Source organism: Sciurus vulgaris (genome assembly GCF_902686455.1).
Source record: "Sciurus vulgaris genome assembly, chromosome: 1".
NCBI classification, from domain to species: Eukaryota; Metazoa; Chordata; class Mammalia; order Rodentia; family Sciuridae; genus Sciurus; species Sciurus vulgaris.
Window position 1 is genome coordinate 202,886,158 of NC_136461.1, and position 22,650 is coordinate 202,908,807.

The 22,650-nt window shown below is 49.6% G+C and overlaps 1 protein-coding gene across 1 annotated transcript in view; it reads right to left on the reverse strand.

Annotated features, from left to right (window-relative positions):
* Positions 1–3,213: 3,213 nt before the first annotated feature.
* Positions 3,214–22,650, reverse strand: part of HHLA1 (HHLA1 neighbor of OC90) — a gene marked incomplete at its 3' end in the record, with an annotated part of 33,078 nt that continues 13,641 nt past the window's right edge. The window contains exons 5-14 of the mRNA XM_079146757.1: positions 22,146–22,229; positions 20,381–20,437; positions 20,114–20,282; positions 17,650–17,942; positions 15,610–15,852; positions 12,918–12,986; positions 12,527–12,601; positions 10,783–10,936; positions 4,674–4,756; positions 3,214–3,257 (exon numbers count right to left, since the gene is read on the reverse strand). Of these exons, the coding sequence (XP_079002883.1) occupies positions 3,214–3,257; positions 4,674–4,756; positions 10,783–10,936; positions 12,527–12,601; positions 12,918–12,986; positions 15,610–15,852; positions 17,650–17,942; positions 20,114–20,282; positions 20,381–20,437; positions 22,146–22,229 (1,271 nt within the window). The remainder of the gene's footprint in view (positions 3,258–4,673; positions 4,757–10,782; positions 10,937–12,526; positions 12,602–12,917; positions 12,987–15,609; positions 15,853–17,649; positions 17,943–20,113; positions 20,283–20,380; positions 20,438–22,145; positions 22,230–22,650) is intronic.

The window sequence follows — 22,650 nt, forward strand, 5'->3', positions numbered from 1 at the left end:
CTTCATCCACCCTCAGGTGGGATGCATCATCCTTGGGGATGGCTCAGCCTGGCCAGGACCTTGTGAGCGACTCATCCTGCCCTAACGCCTGTAGAAGCAGGACTCATGCAGAAGATGAAGCCAGGGCTCAGCTGCGCATTTACCAAACACCACAGAGTAGCTCTGTGTGCAGGGAAGGTACTGCTTATAGGTCATTACTGGTGCTCAGCAACTCCGGTGCATTGAGGAATGACCTGCGGTGGCCCCAGTCCTTCCTCACCAGCACTGAGGAGTCACCACCTCTGAAACTACTAAGTCAATGGGGATACGGGCTCAGTGTAGCCAAACCCAAGCTTTTACACCAAGAGCACAGCCACGGCCCTTTGCGACAGCATTCACAACCGGCTTGGGCGTGCTGTCCTAGACAAACCTGTAACAGGTATCTGAGCACTGGACACCTAGGCAGGATCCTTCCTTTCTTGGGAGCTGTCCTGTGCCTTGTGGCCTCACAGGTCACCACCCACCAGATGCTAGTAGCACTCTCTTCCCACCTCCACCGAGTGTGACAACCCTCATGTCACTAGACATTGCCAAACACTCCTGGGGTTGGAGGCAAGTCACCCGATTGACAGTTACTGGTCGCCAACACCCCTGGAAGCATGAGTTGACATTCTGTGTTGATGGCATAGGACAAGCTTAAAAATTTCACAAGAACCCAGGCATAAGGGAAAAAGCACTGTTCTAAATGAGAGTTTAAGGTTACAGATTTCATCATGAAGGCGACTGAATTTCTCACTCACAGGGACCAAACCCAAACACAAGCTTACCTGTGCAGACGCAGGGTCACACGCTGAACCACAGGCAGAGCCACAGCGGCGGCCCAGAGACACACAGTTCTCCCTCCCACCCCTCCTCCTCTTCCTGCCCTTCCTCTCTCCTCCCCTCTCTCTTTCCCTTGCCAACTCAGCATGTCTTTGGGCATGAATGAAGCAGACAGAAATGTGAGCCCGTCCACAGCCAGGGGAGCAGGGTGCTGGAACTGCATGTGCGGTTAGTACACGGTCCCCCCATCGGCAGGAGCATGTGCTGTCCATCTCTTTAGTCTCACAGTCACGCCCTGGTGGCTGCTTCGGCACAGACTGGATCTGTGTTCAGTCTCACCCTGAGACCTCCTCATCACCTGTCCGTTACCAGTTCAGGATGAATTCAGCTCTGGAGGGCTCAAGCCACCCTTAATCTCCAGACCGGTGAACTGCCCCACTGGCCAGTTCACTCTTGGGTCCTGTTTACTCCTGCATTGCTGCCGATGAGGCTGAAGGTGTGACTGTAGAAAATGGTCCTCTGAGCCCGTGTCCTTGATGCTAGGTCGGATTCCTGCACAGACCTCGGAGTACTCCGTAGTCAGGCTTTTTAAAGGTTACGGTCATGCTTAATCATTTCCAAAGAGTGGGGCAGACAAGTCCACACCTGCTCCCCCGACTAGTGGAAAACTCAGTCCATCCTTCACCTCCCTGGTGATAAGTAACTCTGTGGGGAACTTTGGGGTTCTGTCTGAAAAAGGTCTGTAACTTCAGCTTCATCCATCAGAAAGGGTCCAATTAAAGTAACTCACACTTACTGCGAGGGACTGTTACCTTGATTCTTACCCAGGTAGGAGTTCCTTTGTCCCTTCAAAATTTGTCATGTCCAACATCATCTTTACGAACTAGGTGGTCCTTTTCATGCCCCAAGGGTCAAGTGTTCTGGAGATTAAAAAGGCAACTTTCCTTGTGATGGACAGGGAAATTTCTGACTGCTTCTCTCCCCACAGTTAAAGTTCTACACACTAAGTACCTTTGTCCACAGGCTGCCAGGGCACCCAAGAGTCTTCCAGTGAGGAAAGTGTTTTGTATTTGTATTGTGAAGGTGACTTTTCTCACCACAGAGTACAAAGGGAAGTGCGTATGCAGGTGAGAGGGAGGGAGAGGAGATGGGGTGCCGGGTGCCCCAGGAGGAGGCACGCTGTCCTCAGCCATGAGAGTGGAGGGTCCCTGCAGAGCCACGGAGGAGCAAAGCTGCTTAGTAATGCTCTGCAGAGTCTGGCATCTGCCCAGGGGTTGGAACCTGCAGACCTGGAAACATCGGAAAGGGACCCAATACAGCGAAGGGGCCCGTGGTGTGCCGGTAGGTGAAGCAAAGGGCTGGCTCAGCAGGTGCCCGACTTCTCACCTGTACCTTTCACAGGAAGGCCCAGCCCTTGACCAGCTCCTGGGAATCACCTGTAAACCCTTGGAATATCCTGACATGGTGTCTTTACCTGTGACTTTAGCCACACCAGACAGCTTATACAAGTGTGTGCTTTATGATGGGAGTCTTTTGGAGGGGCGGGAGACTGAGTGGCCAGAGTAAGCCATGCAGGCAGTCCACGTCCATGTGGCTGACCTCAGCAGATCCCTGTATACTGAGGCTCCCTGGCTCTCTGTTGGGCGAGCCTTCATGTGTGTTGCTGGGAGTCAGGTGCTGGTAGGAGAACCAGAAGCTCATACCTGGGCTCCCCTGGATGCAGCTCTAGCTGGCTTTTGCCTTGGCTGTTTCTTATCTGTATCCTATTGCTGTAAAAATGGTGCATATAAGAGTTTTTCTGGTAAACCACTGAGCCTGCGGGTGCTCTTGGGAACGCCTCAATATAGAGGGACCCACAGAGGACTCAGGACAAGACGTCAACTACAACAACGCCCGACGGCTCCTCCGATTGTGGGTTCCCATCATCTCCCACTTAGGAACGTGGGCGATTGTGTGGATCCCTAGTACTGCAAGCTGATTAGCTGTATGTCACTGAACTTGAGTTAGCTATAGAGCAGAACCATATATGAGTCTCTCCTGGGTGTGGTTTCAGTCTTTCTCATTGTACTTTCTTTCTCTCTTCCCAGTGTCCCCCATTTAGGTCACCTCAGGCCTTGTGCCAGCCTCAGGCTGGGCTGGTGCGTTCAGACCCTGTCCATCAGCTTTCCAGCTGTCCGGCTGGCTGAGAGCATCATAGGAGCTTCTGGGGCGTAGACAGTAGGTGCAGGTGGGTCTGGTCTGACGGCGTTTGTCAAAGGCCTCTACTTTCACTACCTGACACCCATTCGCAGGAAAGAAAAGGTTCCACTTCCCCAAGAGCCACGTTCTGGTGATCTCACTGGAGCCTGAGACCGCTGCCAGTGTGCCAGGCTGGGTGCAGCTGAGGGCCGCTGCCCGAGGACAGGTGGGTTCTCACACCGACTCGCAGACGCTCTCAAGGCACTTCTGCTTTAAGGCTGGAAGAACAAGAGGCAGGACCTGGGCGCTGAGAGGGGAACACTGCAGGCAATAAGTGAAGCCTGGCAGCCCCAGGACCTCTGGGCTCTTCCAGAGGACAGGTGGGGGCAGTGTGCTACCAGGAGGGGGTCAGTGTCAGCGTGAAAGGACCTGCGGGAGACCCCCGCTAGCCAGCAGCGGGATCAAGGGAGGAGGAGATGGCACTTCTCCACCATCTGCTCCTTTCCCAGCACCCAGCTGTACCTCACCAATCCCCCCGGGTTGCCTGACTTTCAACTCGTCACCATATTGTTCAGTGAATGGGATACGTTATGTGCACAGAGACTTCAGTGTGGCAAGGACAAAAGAAGAGCCCTTGAATCAGGAGTTGCAAAATGTGTCTCTTTGGCTTCCAAACCACCTCCAGGGTTTGGTTCTGCAGTGCCACGCGAAGGAGGCGGTAGAGGAGATAAGGAAAGTGGGATAATGTAAGGGACCTGCGTTTGAGGGAGAAGAACAAATTGAAGGGGAAGGAAGCAGAATAAGCAGAGAATGTGTGTGGAAAGCAGGCACCAGGCCTTGATATCAGAGGAGTTCTCGAGTGATAAGCTGAAAAATGAAGCATGAGGATGGGGAGCTGGTAGCTTGTGAGGAACAAGAGACACTGGGAGGCAAAAGGAACAGGGACAGTTTCTAGATGTGCTGGCATGGGATGCTATTTGGCGATGCTGCTTAGGGGACATAGGGAAAGTCTGAGCGACTGAACTCGTTGTTAAGGGTACACATTGTTAAGACTGGGCCACGTGAGCACCCCACTCATACCTGGGTTACATTAAGATGGGATTTTCCAGAGTCCAATATGGCACCAGGGTTTTTAGGAAACCAGAGGCCCTTGACCAGAGTCTAGGTAGATGCCATAGGACACCAAACCAGTGGTTTGGGGATTGGACCTACTGACCAGCCACTTTTGTCTGTAGAAGTGGAAGAAAAAAACCTAAGTGAGTTCTGCGGGTAATGAGGCTTTGAAGCCATTGGGACAAGGAGAGGGGTACCGCTGCCAGGACTTCATGCAGCCTTCTCTCCCCATCTTGCTTTGGAGGGGAATTTCAGTGTTACTCTTTCCTTCCATTTTTGTTTGTCTTTTGGCTTACTTACATGGGGACACGGAGGCTAAGAAACTTGCCTGAGTCCGCACAGAGGGTAACAGTGCATGGTCAGGCTGACTCAGTTTTTGTTTTCTGTACTTAGTGCAAACATTAAACTCTTGGTTGGAAAATCAGAAATAGCCTAGAGACTTTTCTAGACCTAATGGAGACCATGTGAGCTACGGCACATCTTTGGCCCCTGGCAAGACAAGAAGACCTCTCAGAGTCTCAGAAGTCTTTCACAGGAGGCAGTCACTGCACAATTACAGCCTTGTGAAGCTGGGTACTTACTGTTTGACGGGGACACCCTTTTCACCCTCTGGCAGATAAACGTTGCATTCTTCAGGAACCAGGAGTAATATTCCAGACAGTACCTAAAGATTGAAGTCAGAGTTGGGAGTAATCACGGTCCTGCCTGGCTATCAGAAGACAGAATCTAAAGAGCAAATACATCACCATGAATGTATGGCCAATTATTCACAGCAAGGAACCCTCTGTCCATCTTTATAGAATGTGCAAGGAAAGGAAGGGGAAGGGACAGGGTAGGAAAAAGCTCAGACTTTGGGGCCAGCCAGACTTACTTTTAGTCCTGGTTTTCCACTACATAGATGACAGGCAAGAATGAAACCGACACTCACGGATTGTCTGGGGGTTAAATGAAAGAGCATGTGTAGGGTGCCCAAGCAGTACCTAGTAGGTGCTCAATAAATGACATTGTTGTCTTGTTTGTTTCTGTGGCAGGCGAAGAGAGCCGAGCGCTGCTCCTGCAAGCATGCTGCCTTGTCAGCAAGGCTGCGATGGAGACGTCACTGACTGGGAAGGAGACCTCAGTGCAGGCCTTGTCCGTAGCTCACCGCATGACTCTGGGATCTACATCCCCTTCAACTCTCATCCGACATCCGTTGAACGTGGGCGATACATGCTCTAATTTCTCCCCTGCCTCTCTCATTCTGGGACTCTACCATCTTCTCGGGAACTCAGCAACAAACTTCTCAAGCACAACTCATTGTAAAGATCCCCCAGGTGACATCACCCTCAGTTAACAAGAAATGGTAGAATTGAGGAAATGGAGGCACAGAGAGTTACTGGGCTGCCCAGGATCACTGCGTTCAAGTGCTGGTGTTGACTTTAACCTCAGTAGTCCAATTGGGTCAGAGCACACGGCATTCTCATGGGAGAAACCAGAACACATGTGGCTCTCTAGGGACCTTTAACACTGGGAACCGGGCATAAAGGAGTAGAAAGAACCAACCGGGGGAGGTGAGGCTGCCCCATGCCAGGAGCTACAGGAAGCTGCCCTGTGTGGAGGGACAGGAGGAAGTATTGCAGCTAGAGCAGGAAGGGAAGGGCTCAGGAGCAGCTGGGACCCGGAGGTGGGCCATAGTGAGAGTGCTTTTCCAAACCACAGAGGAATAGAGCCATTTCTAGAAATACTTCCCAAAGCTGAAAGGGCCTGGGGAGAAATTCCATGGCTTCTCCTCTCTGCTGCCCTCCGTCGCCTGCCAGTCTCTTCTTTGCATTGGCTAACAGGGAGCTAGTTGGCAAGGCATTCTGGGAAATGCAGTCTGAGCATGTCAGCCCCTCAGTACAGAACAGACCAGAGAAGGGGCAGGGCAGCATCTGAGAGCACGGAGGAGGCACAGTTGAGCACAATCAGGGCTCCCTCTCCTCTGAGCACGGGCTCCACATATTCAAGGTGACATTTCAAAAGCAGAAGAGATGGGCTGTCAGGCCTGGTCAACTTGAGAGGCTTCTAGGTATGTGGTCACCACAGCTGCAACACCTCCAGGTGCCAGGGGTGGGATTCCAACGTGGCAACCATGCTCCTGCCCTTCTCCGTGAAGGGTGCTCTTGGACTCGGGTGGCATGTGGAACATAGGCAGGGCTAGACCCATTTTTCAGATACACAAACCAAGGTTCAGAGGATGAAGTGATAATTCCAAGGCCACATAACTTGTAAGTGGTAGAAAATAAATTTAAACCCAGGCCTGCCTGGCTTCAAGCCTGACCTTCCACACAGCACACGAATCTACCTGCTGGCCTTGGGGCATTTCTACAGCCTCATCTCATTCCTCATTGGCTCGCTCAACAATGTGCAAGGCAGGTTCCTAACAACAGCAGCAAAACCCTTTAACACTGCCACCACACTGAGGATATCAAATGACCCTGGGGAAGGGGTTGCTTTAGAAACTACGCTACAGTGTGGAGGGCGTGGGGCTGACAGAGGGGCTCCCTGAACCTCACATGTGAGCTGGGCGCTTACGTGGCCACAACCACAGAAACATGACCCACTCTGAGAAGCCAAAAAACTGCCATTCCAGGCCTTAATTCCCTTTGGCAGAGTAGGTGGCTTGCAGAGGAATGGACGTTTCCTTCTTGGTGTTATTCAAACACGGTACAGTCCCTCCCTGAGTCCTCAGGAATGGCCTCCCCAGTAAGCAGATGAGGCAAATGAATGACAGATGAACAGCCACGGCTGTTGCTGTGTAAAGACTGAAGTCAACGTGGTCTTCATGACAAGATCTGTGTTCCTCACATAGACTAGGGCAGCGTATCTCATGCAGAAAAGGCTAGATATGGTCTTAGAAGAAAACCAGCGTGGAGGTGACCTCTGGAGTTTGTGTTCTTCAAGACAAGTCGCTGCGATGCAGGAGCAGAATGAGCTGGAACTTTGGTGAAGCCCCTGCTATGTGCCAGGGCCTCGCTTCACACCAGAACACAGCTCCACTCTGGAGCCAGCAGCCTGGAAAGGGCAGCAGCCCCGGACACCTGCCTGGCACCCAAGGCCCCAGAGTCCACTATGCACCAGGACGAAAAGGGACCTGAGCTCTGTCATCCTGCGAAGAGGGTAGTGTATCCCATGGAAGGTGCTAGGGACTCTAAATAGGAAATGTTTCAGAGGAGGACTAGGAGAGGGAGACGATTGGAGAGGAGGGGCTTTAGGAAACTTCAGTTTAAGAATGGAGAGGGGGAGGGCTGGACTTCAGTGTTCTGTGTTAGAAGTTCTGTTTGTTTCTGGATGGAGGAACAGTAGGAAGCGTGGAGGGGCATCTGGAGCTCTGAGCAAGCCAAAGGGAACTTGTTAGTAAGAGGCCACCCAGCAGCTTGCAAGGCACAGTCACCTGAATGGAGGCGGGGGTGAGGCAGTGGTGGCCAGTGTTTTTGCAGCGACGTTGAATACCCTGGTTCTCCCTAAGGGTCCTGCTGCCTCACACTCCGTCTTTGCACAGCCTAAGCTTCTTCCCCCAAGTGGCCTTTCCCACTTCCTGCCTGATAAAACTCCTGCTTCTGCCTCAATCCCTATCACTAATCTCCTCTGGGCTCCCTCGGCATGTGATCCAGGCTCTGCCACATGCTTCTCATGCTGGTTGGAACTCGTCTCTTTCTACGCCAACTTCCTCCCTAAGTTGTGCTGTTTCTTTGTCTCACAAGCTGTTACTGTACAGACACGCTGATTAACACCGCTGCTCCAGGTGGGTTTACTATTCAGGGAAAAGGGGGAGGAGCTCAGGTCAACCGTGGCTTCATTGCCATGAGTTTAAACTCAAAACTTCTGACTTTCCCACTTATTCTTTCAGCCAATTTCTGGATGTTTTCACGTGTGATATTTTCTGAGGATAGGACTACAGGGCTTTACTTGGATGCATGACTTGGTTCTATCACCAACTACGTTTTAATTTGTGTTCATGACCATTTCTTCCTCCTAACTATGTGATCCTAGATTCTGGGCCTATCTGATTCACCTCTATAGTCTGGGCTTAGGACAGTGCACAGTGGATATGTCATACAGATGCAAAACTCATTAACAATTTTAAAAAGAGCAAGTGAGAGGCTATCTTTTCTCCCTTGCATGTTTTTGGCACCTTTGTCTAGTATGAGAAAACTGTATTTATTTGGGTTTGTGTCTGTGTCCTCTATTCTGTACCATTGATCTACCTGTCTATTTTGGTGCCAATACCATGCCATTTTTGTTACTATTGCTTTGTAGTATAGTTGAAGTTCGGGTATTGCGATACCCCCTGCTTCACTCTTCCTGCTAAGGATTCCTTTAGCTATTCTGGGTTTCTTATTCTTCAAGATGAATTTCATGATTGCTTTCTCTATTTCTGTGAGGTACATCATTGGGATTTTAATTGGAATTGCATTGAATCTGTATAGCACTTTAGGTAGTATGGCCATTTTGACAATATTAATTCTGCCTATCCAAGAACATGGGAGATCTTTCCATCTTCTTAGGTTTTCTTTAATTTCTTTCTTTAGTGTTGTATAGTTCTCATTGTAGAGGTCTTTCACCTCTTTTGTGAGATTGATTCCCAAGTATTTTATTTTTTTCGAGGCTATTGTGAATGGGGTAGTTTTCCTAACTTCTCTTTCTGAGGATTCATCACTTATGCATAAAAATTCATTAGATTTATGAGCATTGATCTTATATCCTACTACTTTACTGAATTCACTTAATGAGTTCTAAAAGTTTTCTAGTGGAATTTCCTGGTTCCTCTAAATATATAATCATGTCATCAGCAAATAGGGATAGTTTGAGTTCTTCTTTTCCTATTCATAGCCCTTTAATTTCTTTGGTCTGTCTAATTGCTCGGCTAGAGTTCAAGGACAATGTTGAATAGAAGTGGTGAAAGAGGGCATCCCTGCCTTGTTCCAGTTTTTAGGGGAAATGCTTTCAGTTTTTCACCATTTAGAATATTAGCCATGGGCTTAGCATAGATAGCCTGTACAATGTTAAGAAATGTTCCCACTCTCCCTAAAAAGATACACTCATACATTGCTGGTGGGGTTGCAAATTAGTGCAGCCACTCTGGAAAGCAGTGTGGAGATTCCTTAGAAAACTTGAAATGAACCCACCACTTGACCCAGCTATCCCACTCCTTGGTTTACACCCAAAGGACTTAAAATCAGCATACTACAGTGATGTGTCCACATCAATGTTCATAGCTGCTCTATTCACAATAGCCAGATTGTGGAACCAGTCTAGATGCCCCTCAATTGATGAATGGATAAAGAAACTGTGACACACACACACACACACACACACACACACACACACACATTGGAATATTACTCAGTCATAAAGAATAAGAAAATTGTGGCATTTGCAGGTAAATGGATGAAATTGGAGAATATCATGTTAAGTGAGATAAGCCAGTCTCAGAAAACCAAAGGATGAATGATCTCTGATAAGTGGATGATGATACATAATGGGGGTGGGAGGGAGGCAAAAATGGAGGAAGGAGGGACTGTATAGAGGGAAAAGAGGGGTGGGGGGAAGGAAAAAATAACAGAATTAATCAAACACCATTACCCTATGTAAATGTATGATTACACAAATGGTATGCCTCTATTTAATATACAAATAGAGAAACAAGTTGTACCCCATTTGTCTACAATAAAAAAATAAATTAATTAAAAAAAAAAAAGCAAGTTAGAAGGACCCAATAGAGGGAGCAGACCCTGGTGATACAGAACGCACTGCTTTGCAGATCCCTGTTCTTGAGGGTTGGCCTTGGTTGTGGAGAAGTGCCTGGCCTGGCCTGCTCTCACCCTTGGCTCTCTGGGTCTTGCTTATTACTTTCTCTGCATGGAGGAAGCATCCACACCAACTGGGGGATCCAAGTTCAAGGCCAGAAAGGAGTGACAGGTAAAGACCAAAAACCTGGACTTGGACTTGGTCCTCGCAGATGATGGAGATTTGAAAACCTGGAGGATCTCATGAGTTGACTTGGAACATAACATTAAAGATCTGAGAAGCTGGCCCCCGGGGCCCTATAGCACAATATTCATCTCAGTATCTGGTTCTGAATGTATAGCCAAAAGTAAATCTCAGAAGACAGGATAGTCAGTCAGTACTGAAGGGCAGGGAAGTGTTCTTGCCTGAACCTACCTAACATAAGATGTGGGCTGTCTTCTAATTCTATTTTTACGAGCTTCTAATCTCACTAGCAGGTGACTGCTAGAAATTTTTGGAAGTAGATAGACTGTGCTTTGGTTACTCTCTCCAAGAAATTTTCACCAGACAGAGAACATTGGGGTTCAAGGACCTCTCAAAGTCCTCAGTGGCAATACTACGGGGTACATTGTGCCTCAGCTCAGCTCACCTCAACCCATCCCAGTTCATCTCAACGCAGCTCAATCCAGCTCAGCTCACCTGCACTCACTGTGTTGAGTGCAGCCCTGAACTTGGTTCTGGGGACCCAGAAATTAATGAGGTTCCATCATGGCTTTCAAGGAAGTGACAGTCTAATAGAGACACATGGGAGATCCCATCCCTTGAGGTCTCCCATCACCTGTCTTGGAGTTATTTAATGCCTGGCTGCCTTGTGGACTGCAGAGAAGCCACACAGAATAAACAGCTTAGAAATATTAAATATGAAAAGAAGCCACTGGTTACCTCATGGTCTCGGTCCTGGGGTCCCTCTGGCTCCTACAGAGGCATTGCTGGAAGAAGCGACACAGCTCCATCAGGCAACGGTTGAGCTTCCAGATGGCCAGGGTGAGAGGAGCGGCTGTCACGACCCCCTCTTTTAGGAGTGGCTGAGGACACCCTAGAGGATGAATCTCAGACAGTCAAGTCAACAAGAGGTTAGCCAGTACCTTCCCCTGGTTGGGACCTGTGCCAGGTGAACACGACCCTGCTGCCATCTAGGGCGGCTCAGAAACAGACAGCAAACAGTCTGGCTTCACACTGCCCAGTAAAGCTACTGTGAGTGTTTCAAGGGAAAGGCGGAGAGCAGGTGGCGATCGACTTCCCGGAGAGGGTTTAGCTGAGGAGCGAGTGTTTAACAGGAGGCATTCCTGGGGCAGGGGACAGAGCACATGATGGGTGAGCATCAGCTAAGGGGACAGCTTGCCCAGGGGAAATGGAGAGCACTTTGAGAACGGGGGCTTGGGCTATGTGGGCATGTGCCTGCCTGTGTGCAAGGAGACGGAAAGTCAGGCTGGAAGATGGAAATGGCAAGCTGGGTCACCAAGAACAGAGTGCTCTACCTCCAGAGGCTGAAGATTAATTATGTCTTAGTGATCCAGATTCTCCTTGTTGCTTAATATGTGGCAAGTAAAAGTAAAAGGACAAGACAACAGGCGTTTTAGATAATAGAACAACGGGTTGATATAGATAGACGGATAGATGACAGAGTGATATCTATCAGATACATACATGGGCATATATGCAGAAATGACTGGATATAGATAGATGACAACTGATGGATGGGTGGGTGGTGAGTGGAGGGATAGACGGTGGCCACATAGAGTGGCTCTGTAGTTCCACACAGACACGGGTATAGATGGACTCGTGTTCAAGATCTCGATCGGATGACAAAGGGATGTCATTTCCTTTGGGGATCACACCTTTGGCCTGAAAGGCCCTTTCACCATTCATTGCAGGGAGCGAGGGGCTGAGGTGGAGCTGGGGTGAGAGGAAAAGGAGACTATTCAGCTTCCAACCACTTAATGACCTTCTGTTGACATGCGAGTGAACAGTGGGACATGCTCACAGGACCAAGCGAGGAAGCATCTGGGGTGGGAGGAACCTGAGGACCCACCCAGCTTTGAAGGCTCATTCTGTACCAGCGTCTCTCTTCCAGAAATTGTCACAAAAGAAAAGGGAGACGTTAGCAAAAGCTGAAAAGAAGCAGCCAAACCAATGAAAATCAGTCTTTGGGAATTCTGGAAACTCTGCTCCAGGTCCAGCAAGCAGTTCTTCCTTTACCTTGTGAGTACCAAGCGTGCAGGGGGTGCTGGGCAGGGTCCTTTAGAAGAGAGCAGTCAGTTGCCACCCAGTATACGGGACTCCCCTCTCTGCCAACACCAAGCTTATTCCTTCCACAGCAAGGTTCCTGGCTACCGCCCCACAGATGTTCACTGAAAGGCAGCTGACTAAGCTAAGTCACGGAGGGCTCCAGGGTTCCAACTCACTGCCACACACTTTGGCTCAATGCAAAACCTTGTAGGAAAGGAAAACCCAATAATTTCAATTTTCATGGTGTAGTTGAGGAAATTGAATCCCAGAAGTTGAACTAAGGTTTGGATCCCAGCACTCTGAGTCTAAATTCATCAAACGAACCTCTTTTTATTATACTGCACAACCCTGTTTGAAAGAGACAGGAGCCTAGCAAAGAATGGGTGCTGCTACTCACTTGAGACTTGATGGGGTACTGGGATTAGGGCTGGCTCTTCTCCAGGAGCAAATGGCCACTCTACAGCGACTTCACCTGCAAGGGGCAAGAATCAGAATGAAGTGGCTTGGGTTATATACACAATCAGAGAATCCAAATGCCTTCAAGATAAAGAGTTCTGGAAACTCACAGGCAAGTTGCAGCCAAGGGAAAGTGATTTATCCAGGATCACCTGGCAATTTAGCAGCATGCAAGACTTATAAGACCAGTTCTCCTGCCTCCTTCATGTGAGAACCAATAAAGTACCATAACCAGCATTCTCTGGGTACTGGCAGCCCTGTCCCTGGGGTCTTGCCCCTTGTAGTCTCTGCCCCGTGGTACTGGGTTCCTTTTTCCGTCTGTATGTTCTCACCTGTCTGTGGGTCTTTGGGGGCTGGTGCCTTGGTTGGTCTTGGAGTCTGTGTGCCGGGGGTGACTGTTCCTGGATGAGATGAGACAGAGGTGAGCCTGTGTCTGTTCAAGGGGGCCTGAGCTGGGGAAGATGCCCCTTGGCACCAGTCCTGCCCTATCCCGCCAACATAGGTTATGAAGCCAAGCACCAAGCAGGGTCTTGAGGCTGTAGAAATGAGTCAAGAAACAGAGCCCGCAATGGAGGTGCTCCAGGCACCTCTGAGGGAACAGGCGAGTCCTGTCAGTAACTGCTGCCGAGTGGTGGGGGCCCCTGGAACCAGTTAATAGTGGTAAGATGAGGTGACACGGCTTGGGGAGTGATGGTGTTGAACAGGAAGTGTGCAAGCACGGGAGCTCCTGGCAAAGAGGAAATGGTGGGCTTCGCATTCACCTGAGCCTCGGCACTCCTTCCCCACCCCCGTAAACTGCCCATCAGTCACTGCCACGATGGGCATGGGCTCAGTCCAACAGTCCTGTCCATTATGTTCTTGGTTTAAGGATCACGACAGGGCCCGGTTCTTGCTGCCTGGAGTTGGCCTCTGGACAAGAAGCACAGCAGCTCCTTCGGAGGGAAGAAGAGGATGCAAGGGGAGATTTCACTCTTGTGCATAAGGTGAAAGAAGGGGGGGCTCCAATATGGTCAGGAGGCACCCGATTCAGCTGGGGCAGGTGGCGTGGACCAAGACCAACACAGGGCTAGGGAGGAGCCTGGGCCAACCTGGCAGAGCAAGGAGCCTGTGCAAAGTCCTCCAGCAGTTCTCTGAGGGTGGAGTGGTGGGAGGCTGTGAAGCAGGCAGGCGCGGAGCCTGGCTCATCCCACGCGGCTACACAACTGCTCTATCCCGTCCTGCTCCTTCACAAGGACAGAGCGCTGCAGGGTGGGATTCCACAGGGCTGCCACTCGGATGGCACTGTGTTCCTGCCACAGTGAGTGCTGTGACCCATTCACACACAGATGATTGTGGGCAGGAGGCCCAATCCACAGGGCCAGCTCGCCAGTTTCTGAGGTGGGTGAGAATCTGCTCCAGATTTTCTGTAGGCATCGGACTGTAACTCCCCAACACAGAGGGTGCCCCTTAGCAGCCTGGATGTGTTTCTGTGCAGTTCTCGAAACGGAGCAGCCTTAGCCACACCCACGCACTTGTTCGCCTACCACCACTGTGTGCAGTTTGACTGGCTGCAGAATCACAGAGGTTGGAAGTGAAGGGGACCTGGGGCAGAAGCAGACACATGCTCCCTCTGGAGGGCTGAGTCTCCTTGAGCTGGCTGCAGTCCCCGGCGCAGGAGTGGCACGAACTGAGTGCTTCCCAGGAGCCTTACGCTGGACACCCAGCAGACACCACCTGATTTAACCAACACAACAGCTCTTACAGCTCCCCTTTCGTCAGCAGGACGTGAGGACTCAGACGGGTGAAGGCAGTGCCAGGACACAGCGTGAGTGTGAGGCCCACTCCAGCCCAGGTCATCTGAAGCAGAGAGCCCAGCGCAGAGTTCCACGGCAGCTGCATCAGCTGACTAAACCAAAGTGTGTTAGCTTCCATGTTCCCCTGAAAGAGCACCACAGACTAAACTTAAACAGACTAAACTGGAGCCATCATGTCCGGAGGTGATGTGAGTGAAGTCCTCGAAACGGCATCTCTAGATGTTTGTGCAACTGTGATTTTGAGCCTGAAGTCAAGATATGAAATCTGTATGTTTGTAAAAGTTCATTTACTCTTCTCCCTGCATTCCTTCACAAACTCAGTAGTTTGACTGTGTGCCTGTTGTACTTCACGGGACCCCGCAATAAAGACACAAGCCCTGGAGGAGGACAGAGCCCAGCGGGAGGAAAGTCAACACGATGGACACTAGCATCACAGCCGCAATCTGTGTTACAATCCACGGACTGTGGGGGGCCCGCGAGGGGGCTCAGCCATGCTGCAAGCAGCAGAGGAGGTGATTACAAAGGAGTTATTTTTTGTCTGATTACAGGAGCATAAAGTATGAAAAATTCAGGACACTGGAGTGAAGGACATCAAAATCAGAATGACTCTACTTCCCAGCTATAATCTGGGAACTTTAAATTTAGGTACAAGGTTAATATGTTGTGAATTTCTTTCCAGTTTTAGCTTTGCTTTCTATTCTCTGTATCTACTTATTACATATCCACACTGAACTGTCACCCTTGACAAGGTTTTCCTGCATTTTAGAGTTCAAGTCTTATTATATGATTACACGCTAGTACATACATTTACATATGTAATTACTGTGCATGTTACAGTATGTTGGCTATATATGATATGTAAGTAATTAATGTAATAATGTTCATATTATGCCCAAAAGTCATTGATCCCTGTCCTGAGTGAACAGTGTCAACCTAGTAGTTACTTGTTTAGCAGACAGCGAAACAAGGAAAAAATAGAAAGAGAGAGGAAGTGGGGGGGGGTCCCATGAAGAGGGAGCGTTCATTCATTCATTCATTCATTCAAAGGTGAGAAGGAAAGGAACGGGGTAAGGGAAGGAGGGAGAGTGTACTTCATGGTCATGGACACAAGTACTGCTCCCTTGTGTTTTAATTTTTCTGTATGTGTTATGGTTCAAAATTTAAAAAGGTTTTCAAAACAAACAATGCTGAATGTAACTGAAAAGAGAGGGTGGGGTGAACTCTCTCTTACCTGAGGTGGGGCCGGGTGGGGCTGGGCTGCTGGGTGTGGCCATGGCCCCTGCAGGACCCTGGAGGCTCTCCTTGTTGGTGGCCCCCGCAGCCTCTGCAGACGTGGGTGTGGAGGAGGGCGTTCCCCAGGGGGGACCTCCAGGTGTTGTCTCATCCTTGGTCTGAGCCCTGGGCGTGGACAGTGCGGGAGCCCAGGTCTGTCTGTCGGATGTCGCCCATTGTGTTCTGGCCAGTGTCCCGGTAGCTGCATGATTAAAGTGACTCTCATAGGGCACTGATGCATTCCACCACACTGATTTATATAAATCGCCTCTGCACAGGGATGTTATCAAGGGCAAATGCAAGGCGTGGGCATAACATGGACAATCCAGGAGTTTTACCTGCAGTCTGAGCTGGAGCAAATCGACCAGAGCAAACTGTCATTTATCTAAGCAGAAAATAAAAAGAAGTCCTCCAAGTCCCTTGGACAATCAGTCAGTGAGGGTGCATTTGGGGGTCTGTGGGCTCTGTCTCAAATCTAAGACACATTGCTCATCGTGTGACCTGGTGAAAGACTGAGGACTTGAGGGGAAGAGACCTGGAGGCAAGGTTGAGCCCCTGCCTCCTCCAGGCCGTGAATTTGAGGCCAGTTCCTTAACATGTTAGCTTTATCATTTTGACGGGGACAATAATAATGATGATGATAACAGTAATGATATTCCTGCCCACAAGCTCACAGGATTATTGTCAGTTCAGACAAATCCTCCCTAATTGATCTGTTAAAAAATTGTTAGATGTTCTCACCTGCTCTTTCCTATCGTAAAAAGTCAAGTTTTTTCTTTCAAGTTTTACAAAACTAATCTTATTGGAGGTGTTTTACATCTCTGAGTTAAGTTGAGAACAGTCGCCATCTTTAGAATATTCAGATTTTCACCTGGAAAGTGGGACACCCCTCCGTGCATTTAAATATCTCATTACTCTCATTAAAGTTTTTCAATTTGTCTTATATAAACCAGCACTTTTCCTTTCAGGTTTAAAACTAGGTGCTTTATGACTTTTCTTGCCTCTAGAAACCACAAATTTTCATATCAAACTGGAAAAATTTCTATTTTGGTATCATCGTCATGATGCCAGTTATTGTGAGAACCATTGGTAGTAAATCTAGACACTCTGGTTAGTAAGGTGGGTTCCTGCTCCTCCAGTCCTCCCTATTTCCTCCCCTGCTGGCCACCTGTCCATTCCCACCTCCCTGGGCAGCCTGTGTCACCTGCCGTGCAGGGTGGCACACCCTCCCTGGCTTCGTGACTACAGTTTCCTGGCCTGTGTCTCAATCCCTGGCCTGTGAGCTCAGGGAGGAACGGGAACGTGTGTGGAGCCTGTTGTCAGCAGCCACCTGGTGTCTGGAGCAAGTGCATGGTCTGATGAGTGAGAGAGGGGGCTCTGAGGACTCCAGTCCATTGTTGGAGGAGACATTAGTGACTCTTAATGGAAAAGCGGACTCAGCTTGAAATTATTTCCAAATAGGACACGATAGGGAAGCATGCACTTTGCGTGGTTGATTGTGGGAACCGTCGTGTGGGGTCAGAGTCCTTGTGAGCCCCTGGGAGTGGCTTTTCATGCTGCTGCCCTGTCATTGATGTGTTACCAGCCAGTCACAAATTAACCTAACCACGCCACAGAATGCTGACTCGTTTCACCACGTCCTGTGAATTTCCAGAGAGGACACTCAAGCTTGGCTGAAATGATCCGCTGGTGCCACAGTGTGCTGAGCGTGTGAGACAAGGGTCCTGCGGGGGTGGGTGAAGGTGTCAGGGCATCCATCTACTGTTTTCACCACTTCCTGTTAGAAGCATCGATGTTAGATGTCCACTGTGCCAATGACATTGGCTGCCTCTGTGTTTCCTCATGGACCTTCCACTGGCTCATAGACATCTCTTATTTAAAGTAAGCTGGAGTCTGTGTCAGGTGGCAGACAGGGACAAGGATGCTGCTCATTCCTGTGAGCCTGGAGGGAACAGGAAGGATCCGGCAAAGCAGAGCACAGAGTGAGTAGGCATCTTACCTGAGGCTGGGTGGGTGGCAGAGGCACTGGCTGCCGTGGCTGTGGTCCCTGCAGGAGGCCCGGGAAGCCTGCCTGTGCCCGCCGTCGCCTCTTCCTCTGAAGGAGAAGTCGTCTTCCTCCGAGGGAAGGTCCTCAGGGCGGTTGCCTGGTGTGTGCTGTGGTCCCGGTGTGGGGGGCCTGTCCTTGGTAGGGCTTGCTGGCTTTGGGCTGTGGGCTTTGAAGTCTCAGCTGTTTCCTTGGTAGCAGCAGCACCTTTGGGGACAAGGTCAATGGCAGCTTTGATAAGTTTAATACTTTGGACACAAAGAACCGCTGAATCATTAAAAGATCATCAGACAGCAAATATGCAGAAAGAATGAAAATCCCAAACTCATTCTCAACGGTACCAAGTAAAATGTCAGTCTCCAAAAAAGTCACGTGATGGATCACTGCAGGGCACATGCCTCAGACCTCAAAGTTCCTGACATTTAACCAGTCTCCTGATGAGACCCCGAATCCGGTCAGCGTCCTCAGACACCCCTGGGCCCTCAGAAGCCCACCGCTCCAGAACGTGTCCTGGAAGAGGGATTAGTCTCCTCGACATGCCCTGTGGGTACAACTAGGAACCAGAGGTAGAATTTGGGGAAATCAGGGTTTTCCAGGCAGAAATGGCTTGAAAAATGAAGCAGAGACAGACTGTTAGATTTTAGAGAGAAATTTACTCAGTGCCACTGTTTGTTCCAAGAGGAAAAGAAAAAAAAAGTCCACCTGACCCTCCTTAGGAGGGTAGCAGGGTCGGCGTGGGGCCTTGGGATTACATGCACCCATGGGCCCGAAGGGTCACTTGCTCTGGGTGATTAGCCAGCAGCCTGTGTTGGACTCTGGTCCCCACTTGGCAGGCAGCTGTGTGCAGGGAACGACCTAGCCAACTGCAGGAGGTGGACCTGCAGCCTCATGTCCTCCCTCCACCTTGCTCTGGGCCCACAGACACCCCACAGGCACACCAGCCTGAGCTTTGCTCCAGATCTGTTGGACATAGGCTAAATGCACCCCAGCCAAACTGTCACCTGGATAGACCACCAGCCACTAGGAACATCAACCCTAGTGTCCACTTGATCCTTCTTTCTGGGCATATGTCCTTGCTAAGGCAACACAAAAGGGAGACATCATTGAGACTGGGGTGGGAACGTCATGGAAGGACTGAATAAATGAGATTCACTCAGCCCTCAGATCTGTCCTCCGAATTGGCCTGGTGAAGGCAACCCACTAAATGCTCTTTTCAACTTCTTACCAAATGTCTTTGTCCCATTACAAGATGCAGCCCCTCCACAGCATAACCAAGAGATGCCCCAGGATAAACGCAAGTCACAGTAGCCCACTGAACTGGAATTGGGGCATTGTGGGGTCCTTCATGGTACTCCATGAGACACTAATGAGGGGCCCGCTATGTGCGAGGGACTCTGTAGGCAGACAAAGGAGACTCCATCTCTGCCCTCGAGGGTCTCTGTGGAGGGGGCACACCTGTCAGTGCCACCGTGACACCACCTGGATTAACAGTCCAGATGATGTACAGGAGGGTGTTCTAGCACCACAGGATGCAGGAGACTGATTTTGACCGGCGATCCTTGGGAAAGAGGAGGCAAGTACTGGCAGCTGACAGGCACACAGGACTCTAAAGCATGGTGAAGTAGGGAGGGAGCTGCAGACAGATCACAGCAGGAGCCAAGGGGCATGGAGGGCATGGAGCTGCTTGCAGCCTGCGAGAAGGGCAGAGATTTCATTGTGTGTAGTGGAGGACTCAGGGGGGAAGGCAGGGGCAGACGAGGTGGGATTGAAGGCAGAGGGTGCATGCTGCAGGCTGAGGACCCTCTGGGGCTGACTGGAGTTCTGAGCAGCAAGGGGACCTCACCCACGTGTGTTGGAAGACCGTTGCCCGGTGGCAATGAATGGATATTTTAGAGACAGAGAGGGTATGACAAAGAGCACTTGTTCAGAGGTATTACAGTTCAAAGGCAGAAGATGAGGACTTGAGTCCAGATTCTCACACAACAGCAGGTGATCTCAGAGACTGGGAAGATTTCAGGAACTTCATTCAGCTAGAAATGCCAGCTAAATGGAAGGGAGAGAGGAGACTCAAACGTGGTTCCAGAAATGCCATCTGGTGACAGGGAATGGACAGGAAGGTGGGCATGTGGGGGCACAGAGGATGACTGGATCGAGCCTGGGCATTAGAGAGTGGCAACACCTCTAGACCTGGGCCAAATTAAAACACCTACAAAAGCCAAAGAGTTAATACAAGAAAACATGTGCAAGTCAGTAAAGGCAGGGAGAACAGCCCCTCCTAAAGGGGAGTGGGGTCAGCTGCTGCTCAGCTCCGGTTGCTTTTGCCATAGGAAGAATCCAGGGTTGCCAGAACATCTTTTGCAACAGATTCCAGAAAATTATTTTCAGTGGTGAAATCCTCTGATTTTTAACACAAGAGAGCTAAATTAAAAGCCCCAGAACAGCATTTGGTCTCCAGCCTGCTGGGGGTCTCCACGTTAGGCATTTGGGAGGTCTGCACTCACCCAGAACCCCAGACAGGCTGCTGGTGAATGTGTAGTTGATAACAGGGGATTTCTCCACCATCTCCCAGAAGTCCGAGAGATTCCGCCCTGCAAAGTCACACCAACAGGATGAAATCTTGGGCTGGCCCCTGGAGAGCTGTGCTTACTGCCCAGCCCAGAGAGCTGGCAAGGGCGCCCTGGCTCACCTGACTCTCCAGCCATCACGCAGATGAAGAGGCAGTCGGATCCATTGGTCTGACTCACTGTAAGATGAAGCAGCACAGGAGAGCACTTAGCAATGGGTCTGCAGCAGTAAGTCTGGTTGAAATTAAAATTAAGCTGGAATGATCTAGAGGAGTAAAGCTAACTCCTACTCTGAAGGCAGCTCTGATTTTCTGATTTCTTTTTTCTTTTTTTTTTGTTGTTTAGTGGGGTGGAGGAGGAGGGAGATGGTGCAGGGTTAGTGCAGTGGCTAAGAGCACAGCCCTGTGGTAAGGATCAGCTTCCAGGGCTATCACATCACGTCAACTCTGCCACTTAATAGCTATGCATTATGCAAATGACTGAACTTCTTGACTTCTCCAGGACTCAGTTTAGTCACCTTTAAGAGGGGAATATTTCAAATTTCATAGTCCCTTTTTGCAATTCCCAGATCCCCAGATCTCTGTCAGGTGGAAATTTTGTAGGACCTTGGTGGCAAAACCTGACTTGACAGATGGGAGGCTGCTATAATCTTTTTTTTTTAATTTTTAAAATTTTTTTCTGAAATATTTAGCTTTTTTTTTTTTTTTTTTTTTTTTTTTTTTTTTGTTATAGTCTTTATTCCAGTTAGTGCAATGGTCAAACATCTTGTGAAATGAGTAGTGATGTGTTTGATTACCACAGGCTTCTCTGGATGGAGGTATGATGTATCAGTATGGTGTAGACACCCCATCAGACCTTCAAAAGTCTGGAAAGTTCTGAATTCCTAAACATACTTGGTCCTGAGGATGCTGCTTAAGGGACAGAGGGCATGTGGTTTGTGTCGCTCAGAGGACTGCCATGCGGGACCAACGAGGTGAGGCGTGCAGTCCTGGCTACAGTGCCTGCAGAGGGAGAAGCTTGCCGGAAGCCAGAGTGACCACTGTAGCTGTGCTGATGTTGCCAGTGTCGTGCATGAGGGCATGGTGACCAAACATGGGCCCAGAGCCAGAGAGCTCGGGTGGAACTCCGCCTCTGTAGAGTGACCTTGGGTGCACTGCTCAGCCTCTCAATGCCACCACGTCCTTGCATGTAAACTGGGAATAAACACGGTAGCTACCCCACAGTTGCAGTGAGGATCCAGACAGAGAAGGCCTGGGAGGCGCTGGGAGAGTCGCTGGCACCTCGTGGCATCTACTGAGACTTCCCTTTCTCCCTCCCTCCTGCCTGCACAGCGGCAGCCGCCCCCTAGCACACCCTACCACGGTGCTGCTGCCGAGACCAACCACTGAGACGATGTCCGGAACTGTGCCTTTCAAGGTGGGTTCCAGTGGAGTGTGATTTGCTTGGGGAATTCATGAAGCCACCTTGTAAATGAGGCATATCTTTCTTAATTGCACTTTAAACATAGATTTAGGCTCCATGTGGATCTAAATCTGAATTCTGGCACCAAGTTGAAGCAAGATATCTGACCTTCTTGAGTCTTAGTTTTTCTTATCTTTGAAGAGGAGAATAGCTGTCTACCAGAAGCTGTTTCCTGGAATCTGCCTAGAGGCTCCCAACCTGGAACCTTGAATTTGTTCTCTAATTTTCTGGGCCCCAAGAACAGCTCTGACTGGAAGAAGGAGCTGTGTCAGAAACTTGAGCATGTGGCTGCTCTCAGTAAAGCTCCTGAGGGGGTTCCTGGCAGCCCGACCCGTGGCAGCAGATCATGGGAGATCTGTGAGGCCTGGCCATGCCCCATGACGGGTGCCAACCTGGCTCTTGCCAGGCACTGTCAAGTGAACGCACCTGAGAGGATGGAGGTCGACTTAAAGATCTCCGTGAGGTAGCTGGTCGAGTTTCCAGTGATGTCCACCAGGAGGGCTGTGAAATCTGCAAAACAGGTTTAGGAGGCTTCAATTTCTGATTCAGAGATTTCAGAGGAAAATAGACCATACTTGGACTTTTCAGAATAGGTTTTACAAGTTCGATTCTTTTCATTGTGCTGAGGAATATGAATAATCACATAGAGAAAAACTACTAATTTTGAAGAAGCTCATAAAAGGTCAATTACATGCAAGCGGAAAACTTTGTTAAACTTTTGTTATAAACACCTTTCTCCTTCCATTGTCCTCTCTCCACCTGCTTCTGCACTGGCAGCAAAGAGGTATGAAAGGCTCCATCACAGAATAATGGTTTTCTGGTTTTCCCTCATTATTTTATCTGATTGTTTCAGAGTATCCAATCCTTCTGATGGGAAGCAGACCCACAGATACATAATGCAAATTTCCATAATTTTAGAGTTTGAAAATGT